The 10,000-nt window shown below is 55.8% G+C and overlaps 1 protein-coding gene across 1 annotated transcript in view; it reads left to right on the top strand.

Annotated features, from left to right (window-relative positions):
• Nucleotides 1-5,308, top strand: part of LOC142922902 (uncharacterized) — a gene marked incomplete at its 3' end in the record, with an annotated part of 47,364 nt that extends 42,056 nt beyond the window's left edge. Inside the window, exon 9 of the mRNA XM_076063845.1 lies at nt 5,210-5,308. Coding sequence (XP_075919960.1) covers nt 5,210-5,308 — 99 coding nt within the window. The remainder of the gene's footprint in view (nt 1-5,209) is intronic.
• Nucleotides 5,309-10,000: the final 4,692 nt, after the last annotated feature.

Genomic DNA, 10,000 nt, shown 5'->3' with positions numbered 1-10,000 from the left:
TGTCATATAGGGCAGTCTGTGCACAAACGCCACCCTCCCTCAGCATTTCGCTTGGGAGATCATCTCTGCCCGCTGCCTTTCCTGGTCTCAGACTCCGGATCGCCTTCAATACTTCCTCAGCAGATGGCACCTCAGCCAGCCACTCACAGGGGGTGACTTCATCCAATATTTGAGGCACCGCAGCCTCAGCAGGGTCATCCTCACCCTGTGCCACGATGTTTTCCTGGCTGTGGGATTTTCCCTCCCCCAGGACCTCACAGAAATGCTCAGCAAATCTGCGAACCTGTTCCTGGGGGTCGGAAATTGGATCACCGTTTTTTCCCCTAATGATGGTAATAGGTGTGGCGCTGCAGGTTACTCTTTTGATGGAGTTAAATAGCGATTTGTGATCACGGGCCACTGAGGCAGACTCCATCTCCTCAGCAACCCGCGACCACCACCCATCCTTGCAGCGCCTCACGGCTCTCCGAACCTCCGAGCGAAGGCTGCGGTAAGCCTCCTCATTCTCTGACGTGGGATTCTGTAGCCGATGACAGTGGGCCTGTCGCTTTTTCTCAACCATCCTGAACAACTCCTCTGTCATCCAGGGTGTCTGGGGAGGTCTGGACCGCGTACCCAAAGCAGCCATTGCAGCTGCATGAGTCACATTCCTAAACCTCGCCCATTTACCCTCGACATCAGGAGGAGTCGGGGACGATGCCAATCCCAGCCGCAAGCGATGATGAAATTCTCGCTTGCAACTTTCATCAGATAACTGAGACCAGGCCACTTTAGGTTGGAATGGGGTCCTGGGTGTACACCCACCACCGGAGTGGAAGAATGGCAGGCGCATCTTACAGATGACTAGTCGATGGTCAGAGGGCAGATCAGCTCCACGGTAGGTCCTGGTGTCAAGGACGTGGGCTCGCAATCGCTGGTCCGTCACTATGTAGTCCAGCAGATGTTCTTGCTTGGACCCGGCATGCATCCATGATGTTGTGTGGATGCGCCGATGCCGGAACAGCGTGTTGGTAATTACAAGCCCATGGGCTGCACAAAAATCTAGCAGCCTCCTACCGTTGTTATTGAGCTGATCTGGCCCATGCCCTCCAATCACTCCAGACCAGGTGCCAGTATCATGACCAACTCGGGCATTGAAGTCACCCAACATGATGACTCTATCCCGAGGGGCCACTTTAGCCAGCACCTGTGACAGGAGGTCATAGAAGGCATCTGACTCATCGGCTTTGCCTGCATCCCTCCACGGATGTTCATCTTCGGTGGGGGCATAAGTAACCACGACCACCATTCCTCGCCTCCGGTTGATGGGAAGGCGAGCCCAAAGTAGCCTGGGGCTTACAGCTTCCCACACCTCACCGCCACGCTCCCACGCCCCCTTCATTCTTTTATTCAAAAGAAGACCCACACCCTGTTGTTTGGCAGTCTGCTGCCCCGAGTAGAGGACTGTCCACCCCTCATGGTGGCAGGAGCCAGAGCCGGTCCACCGGACCTCCTGAATGCCGCATAGATCCAGGCGGTACCGGTCCAGCTCCCGACAGAGGAGTGGCAGCCTCTCCTCTGCAGTGAGCGTTCGAACATTCCACGTGGCCACCCGTAGTGGCTTTTCGTTGTTTCTGGAGTAGCCCCGAGGGTAGGTATTCAATCTCCTGGCTCCGCCAATTGGGGTTTGGCCAGGAGACGTCATAGACGCCTGGCCCCCCGGGGCCTCCGGCACAAGCTTAGTTGTTACATATTTCACTTTAATTCGTGGTTTTGTGGTAATTAATTGAAGGTGGAGGGGTTACCAGCCCCTCGCACCCGTCCAGAGCCCCCGTTTAGCCCCTGTGGTGGACACATATGCCATGAGGGGAGGAGCCAATCAAAATTGGAACTCCCCCCACAGCACTGTCCACGACAGAGTTGCCCGTCCGGCACCGCGAGGAGGTAGGGGGTTGTTTTGCCGGACACACACACAGTCACACACACACAATCATACTCACAAATACAGTCACACACACACAGTCACACACACACAGTCACACACACACACACACAGTCACACACACACAGTCACACACACACACAGTCACACACACAGTCATACTCACAAATACAGTCACACACACACAGTCACACACACACAGTCACATACACACACACACAGTCACACACACACAGACACACACAGTCACACACACACAGTCACACACACACAGTCACACACACACACAGTCACACACACACAGTCATACTCACAAATACAGTCACAGTCACACACACACACACAGTCACACACACACACAGTCACACACACACACAGTCACACAGTCACACAGACACACACACAGATACAAAGACAAAGATCCCCCGTATAGCCTTAACAGACTGTAAGGGCAAGTCCTGTTAGCGAGCACCTATGAAGGCCGGAACGGTACACGAGGGGGTGGGTGGCCAGCACCACGCCCGACCGCCTTTGTCTCCCTAGTGGCAATGTTTACACACCGCACCAGGTACTCATTTGAGGCTGAGTCGACCTAGGGGAGGCCCGGGACCGGTTCAGATAATCGTCACTGGTGTTGGCCGTGAGCGGGAATCGAACCCGGGTCGCCAGGTTCATAGCGCAGCGTAGCGCTAACCGCTACACAGTCACCCACACACACACAGTCACACACACAGAGACACACACACAGACAGACACACAGATACACACACACAGACACACATACACACAGTCACACACACACAGTCACACACACACAGTCACACACACACAGTCACACACACACAGTCACACACACACAGTCACACACACACAGTCACACACACACAGTCACACACACAGTAACACACACACAGACACACACACAGTGATACACACACACAGACACACACACACACAGACACACACAGTCACAACAACAACAACAACCGCCATTCGCCACTAAGTGGCGGTGACGTCACCACGACGCTTGTGCCAGGCTATGTGCACCCTGAGGCCACGTGAAGTGTCGAACGCCCGCTGGCAGGAGGTCACGGGGCAGACCCAGGTGCCACGGGTCGACTGACTGAGATGACTGGCTGATGCACCACCTGTGCCCCCTACTGTGCCAACCTGCTGTGCTTTAGCCACCCGGCGCTCCGCTCGCTGTTGTGAGCGTCGCTCCTCCGCCCTCCGTTGTTGTTGGAGGGCGACTGCCTCCAACTGCCCAGTAGCGTCCTTCACGAGCCTCCTCCACAGAGGCCAATCTTGACACCGCTGGTACCAGTCATCGGCAAGTCCACTCAGCTCCACGTCCTCCTGTACCACATCACTCCATCTCTTCTCTAGCCCGTGCCGCGCCCGCTTAGCCCCCTCAATCCGGCCGAACAAAAGCTGTTTCGTGTGACTGTGTGTGTGTCTGTGTGTGTCTGTGTGACTGTGTGTGTGACTGTGTGTGTGTGTGTGACTGCGTGTGTGTCACTGTGTGTGTCACTGTGTGTGTGTGAGACTGTGTGTATGTGTCTGTGTGATTGTGTGTGTGATTGTGTGTGTGTCTGTGTGTGTGTCTGTCACTGTGTGACTGTGTTTGTGTGACTGTGTGTGACTGTGTGACTGTGTGACTGTGTGTGTGTGTGACTGTGTGTGACTATGTGACTGTGTGTGTGTCTGTGTGTGTGTGTGTCTGTGTGTGTGAATGTGACTGTATGTGTGTGACTGTGTGTGTCTGTGTGTGTGTGACTGTGTGTGACTTTGTGTGTCTGCTAGTGACTGTGTGACTGTGTGTGTGTGTGACTGTGTGTGTCTGTGTGTGTGTGACTGTGTGTGACTGTGTGTGTGTGACGGTGTGTGTGACTGTGTGTGTGTCTGTGACTGTGTGACTGTGACTGTGTGTGTGTGACTGTGTGTGACTGTGTGTGTGTGACTGTGTGTGTGTGACTGTGTGTGTGTGTGACTGTGTGTGTGACTGTGTGTGTGACTGTGTGTGACTGTGTGTGACTGTGTGTGTGTGACTGTGTGTGACTGTGTGTCTGTGTGTGACTGTCTGTGTGTGACTGTCTGTGTGTGACTGTGTGTGTCTGTGTGTGTGACTGTGTGTGACTGTGTGTGTGTGACTGTGTGTGTGTGACTGTGTATGACTGTATGACTGTGTGTGTGTGACTGTGTATGACTGTGTGACTGTGTGTGTGTGACTGTGTGTGTGTGTGACTGTGTGTGTGTGTGACTGTGTGTGTGTATGTGACTGTGTGTGTGACTGTGTGTGTGACTCTGTGTGTCTGTGTGACTGTGTGACTGTGTGTGTGACTGTGTGTGTGTGACTGTGTATGTGTGACTGTGTGTGTGACTGTGTGACTGTGTGTGTGTCTGTGTGTGTGACTGTGTGTGTGACTGTGTGACTGTGTGTGTGACTGTGTGTGTGTGACTGTGTATGTGTGACTGTGTGTGTGACTGTGTGACTGTGTGTGTGTCTGTGTGTGTGACTGTGTGTGACTGTGTGTGTGACTGTGTGTGACTGTGTGACTGTGTGTGACTATGTGACTATGTGTGACTATGTGTGACTGTGTGACTGTGTGTGTGACTGTGTGTGTGTATGTGACTGTGTGTGTGTGACTGTGTGTGACTGTGACTGTGTGTGTGTGTGACTGTGTGTGTGTGTGACTGTGTGTGTGTATGTGACTGTGTGTGTGACTGTGTGTGTGTGACTGTGTGTGTCTGTGTGTGTGACTGTGTGACTGTGTGTGTGACTGTGTGTGTGTGACTGTGTGTGTGTGACTGTGTGTGTGTGACTGTGACTGTGTGTGACTGTGTGTGTGTGTGACTGTGTGTGACTGTGTGTGACTGTGTGTGTGTGACTGTGTGTCTGTGTGTCTGTGTGTGACTGTGTGTGTGTGACTGTGTGTGTGTGTGACTGTGTGTGTGTGTGACTGTGTGTGTGTGACTGTGTGTGACTGTGTGTGTGTGTGACTGTGTGTGTGTGACTGTGTGTGTGTCACTGTGTGTGTCACTGTGTGTGTCACTGTGTGTGACTGTGTGTGTGTGACTGTGTGTGTGTGTGTGACTGTGTGTGTGTGACTGTGTGTGTGTGACTGTGACTGTGTGTGACTGTGTGTGTGTGTGACTGTGTGTGACTGTGTGTGTGTGTGTGACTGTGTGTGTGTGTCTGTGTGTATGACTGTGTGTGTATGACTGTGTGTGACTGTGTGTGTGTGTGTGACTGTGTGTGTGTGACTGTGTGTGACTGTGTGTGTGTAGGACGAGTGAGGGTGTACGACACAGCTAGTGGTGCTGTCTTAGCTGAGTCGCTCTTCCCTCAGCCCGCCACGTCCCTGGCCTGGGCCCCGGCCTCGGTGAGCCCCTCCCCCCACTACTCACAACACCCCCCACTACTCACAACACCACCCCACTACTCACAACACCCCCCACTACTCACACACCCCCCCCACTTCCACATCACCCCCCCACTACTCACAACCCCTCCCACTACTCACAACACCACCCCACTACTCACAACACCCCCCACTACTCACAACACCCCCCACTACTCACATCACCCCCCCACTACTCACAACCCCTCCCACTACTCACAACACCACCCCACTACTCACAACACCCCCCACTACTCACAACACCCCCCACTACTCACATCACCCCCCCACTACTCACAACACCACCCACTACTCACAACACCACCCCACTACTCACAACACCCCCCACTACTCACAACACCCCCCCACTACTCACAACCCCCCTCCCACTACTCACAACACCCCCCACTACTCACAACACCCCCCCACTACTCACAACCCCCCTCCCACTACTCACAACACCCCCCACTACTCACAACCCCCCCCACTACTCACAACACCACCCCACTACTCACAACACCCCCCACTACTCACAACACCCCCCACTACTCACAACACCCCCCACTACTCACAACACCCCCCACTACTCACACACCCCCCCACTACTCACAACCCCCCTCCCACTACTCACAACACCCCCCACTACTCACAACCCCCCCCCCCCACTACTCACAACACCACCCCACTACTCACAACCCCCCACTACTCACAACACCCCCCACTACTCACAACACCACCCACTACTCACAACACCCCCCACTACTCACAACACCCCCCCACTACTCACAACACCACCCCACTACTCACAACACCCCCCACTACTCACAACACCACCCACTACTCACAACACCACCCCACTACTCACAACACCCCCCACTACTCACAACACCCCCCACTACTCACAACACACCCACTACTACAACCCCCACTACTCACAACACCCCCCACTACTCACAACACCACCCACTACTCACAACACCCCCCACTACTCACAACACCCCCCACTACTCACAACACCACCCCACTACTCACAACACCACCCCACTACTCACAACACCCCCCACTACTCACAACACCCCCCACTACTCACAACACCACCCCACTACTCACAACACCCCCCCACTACTCACAACAACCCCCCACTACTCACAACACCACCCACTACTCACAACACCCCCCCACTACTCACAACACCCTCCCACTACTCACAACACCCCCCACTACTCACAACACCCCTCCCACTACTCACAACACCACCCCACTACTCACAACACCCCCACTACTCACAACACCCCCCACTACTCACAACACCCCCACTACTCACAACACCCCCCCCCACTACTCACAACCCCCCCCCACTACTCACAACCCCCCCCCACTACTCACAACACCCCCCCCACTACTCACAACACCCCCCCACTACTCACAACACCCCCCACTACTCACAACACCACCCACTACTCACAACACCCCCCCACTACTCACAACACCCCCCCCACTACTCACAACCCCCCCACTACTCACAACACCCCCCCACTACTCACAACACCCCCCCACTACTCACAACACCCCCCACTACTCACAACACCCACCCACTACTCACAACACCCCCCACTACTCACAACACCCCCCCCACTACTCACAACCCCCCCACTACTCACAACCCCCCCCACTACTCACAACACCCCCCCACTACTCACAACACCCCCCACTACTCACACACCCCCCCACTACTCACAACCCCCCCCCACTACTCACAACACCCCCCACTACTCACAACCCCCCCCCACTACTCACAACCCCCCCACTACTCACAACACCCACCCACTGCTCACAACACCCCCCACTACTCACAACACCCCCCCACTACTCACAACACCCCTCCCACTACTCACAACACCCCCCACTACTCACAACACCACCCACTACTCACAACACCCCCCACTACTCACAACACCCCCCACTACTCACAACCCCCCCCACTACTCACAACCCCCCCCACTACTCACAACACCCCCCCCACTACTCACCACCCCCCCACTACTCACAACACCCCCCCACTACTCACAACACCCCCACTACTCACAACCCCCCCCACTACTCACAACACCCACCCACTACTCACAACACCCCCCACTACTCACAACCCCCCACTACTCACAACACCCCCCACTACTCACAACACCCCCCACTACTCACAACACCCCCCACTACTCACAACACCCCCCACTACTCACAACACCCCCCCACTACTCACAACACCCCCCCACTACTCACAACACCCCCCACTACTCACAACACCCCCCACTACTCACAACACCCCCCACTACTCACAACACCCCCCCACTACTCACAACACCCCCCCACTACTCACAACACCCCCCCACTACTCACAACACCCCCCACTACTCACAACACCCCCCACTACTCACAACACCCCCCACTACTCACAACACCCCCCCACTACTCACAACACCCCCCCCACTACTCACAACACCCCCCACTACTCACAACACCCCCCCACTACTCACAACACCCCCCACTACTCACAACACCCCCCACTACTCACAACACCCCCCCACTACTCACAACACCCCCCACTACTCACAACACCCCCCACTACTCACAACACCACCACTACTCACAACACCCCCCCACTACTCACAACACCCCCCACTACTCACAACACCCCCCACTACTCACAACACCACCACTACTCACAACACCCCCCACTACTCACAACACCCCCCCACTACTCACAACACCCCCCACTACTCACAACACCCCCCACTACTCACAACACCCCCCACTACTCACAACACCCCCCACTACTCACAACACCACCCCCCACTACTCACAACACCCCCCACTACTCACAACACCCCCCCACTACTCACAACACCACCCACTACTCACAACACCCCCCACTACTCACAACACCCCCCCACTACTCACAACACCACCCCACTACTCACAACACCCCCCACTACTCACAACACCCCCCCACTACTCACAACACCCACCCCACTACTCACAACACCCCCCCACTACTCACAACACCCCCCCCCACTACTCACAACACCCCCCACTACTCACAACACCCCCCACTACTCACAACACCCCCCCCCCACTACTCACAACACCCCCCACTACTCACAACACCCCCCACTACTCACAACACCCCCCACTACTCACAACACCCCCCACTACTCACAACACCCCCCACTACTCACAACACCCCCACTACTCACAACACCACCCACTACTCACAACACCCCCCCACTACTCACAACACCCCCCACTACTCACAACACCACCCCCCCACTACTCACAACACCCCTCCCACTACTCACAACACCCCCCACTACTCACAACACCCCCCCCACTACTCACAACACCCCCCACTACTCACAACACCCCCCACTACTCACAACACCCCCCTCACTACTCACAACACCCCCCACTACTCACAACACCCCCCCACTACTCACAACACCCCCCCACTACTCACAACACCCCCCCACTACTCACAACACCCCCCTCACTACTCACAACACCCCCCACTACTCACAACACCCCCCCCACTACTCACAACACCCCCCCACTACTCACAACACCCCCCACTACTCACAACACCCCTCCCACTACTCACAACACCCCCCCACTACTCACAACACCCCCCACTACTCACAACACCCCCCACTACTCACAACACCCCCCCACTACTCACAACACCCCCCCACTACTCACAACACCCCCCACTACTCACAACACCCCCCACTACTCACAACACCCCCACTACTCACAACACCACCCACTACTCACAACACCCCCCCACTACTCACAACCCCCCCACTACTCACAACACCCCCCACTACTCACAACACCCCCCACTACTCACAACACCCCCCACTACTCACAACACACCCCCACTACTCACAACACCCCCCACTACTCACAACACCCCCCACTACTCACAACACCACCCACTACTCACAACACCCCCCACTACTCACAACACCCCCCCACTACTCACAACACCCCCCACTACTCACAACACCCCCCCACTACTCACAACACCCCCCACTACTCACAACACCCCCCACTACTCACAACACCCCCCACTACTCACAACACCACCCCCACTACTCACAACACCCCCCACTACTCACAACACCCCCCACTACTCACAACACCCCCCACTACTCACAACACCCCCTCCCACTACTCACAACACCCCCCACTACTCACAACACCCCCCCACTACTCACAACCACCCCCCACTACTCACAACACCCCCACTACTCACAACACCCCCCACTACTCACAACCACCCCCACTACTCACAACACCCCCCACTACTCACAACACCCCCCCACTACTCACAACACCCCTCCCACTACTCACAACACCCCCCACTACTCACAACACCCCCCCACTACTCACAACCCCCCTCCCACTACTCACAACCCCTCCCACTACTCACAACACCCCCCACTACTCACAACACCCCCCCACTACTCACAACCCCCCTCCCACTACTCACAACACCCCTCCCACTACTCACAACACCCCCCCACTACTCACAACCCCCCTCCCACTACTCACAACCCCCCTCCCACTACTCACAACACCCCCCCACTACTCACAACACCCCCCCACTACTCACAACCCCCCT

The sequence above is a fragment of the Petromyzon marinus genome, unplaced genomic scaffold (assembly GCF_048934315.1).
Source record: "Petromyzon marinus isolate PM22_M1 ecotype Great Lakes invasive population unplaced genomic scaffold, UKy_Petmar_22M1.pri1.0 PM_Scaffold_203, whole genome shotgun sequence".
NCBI classification, from domain to species: Eukaryota; Metazoa; Chordata; class Hyperoartia; order Petromyzontiformes; family Petromyzontidae; genus Petromyzon; species Petromyzon marinus.
This window is presented reverse-complemented; position numbering and strand designations above follow the sequence as displayed.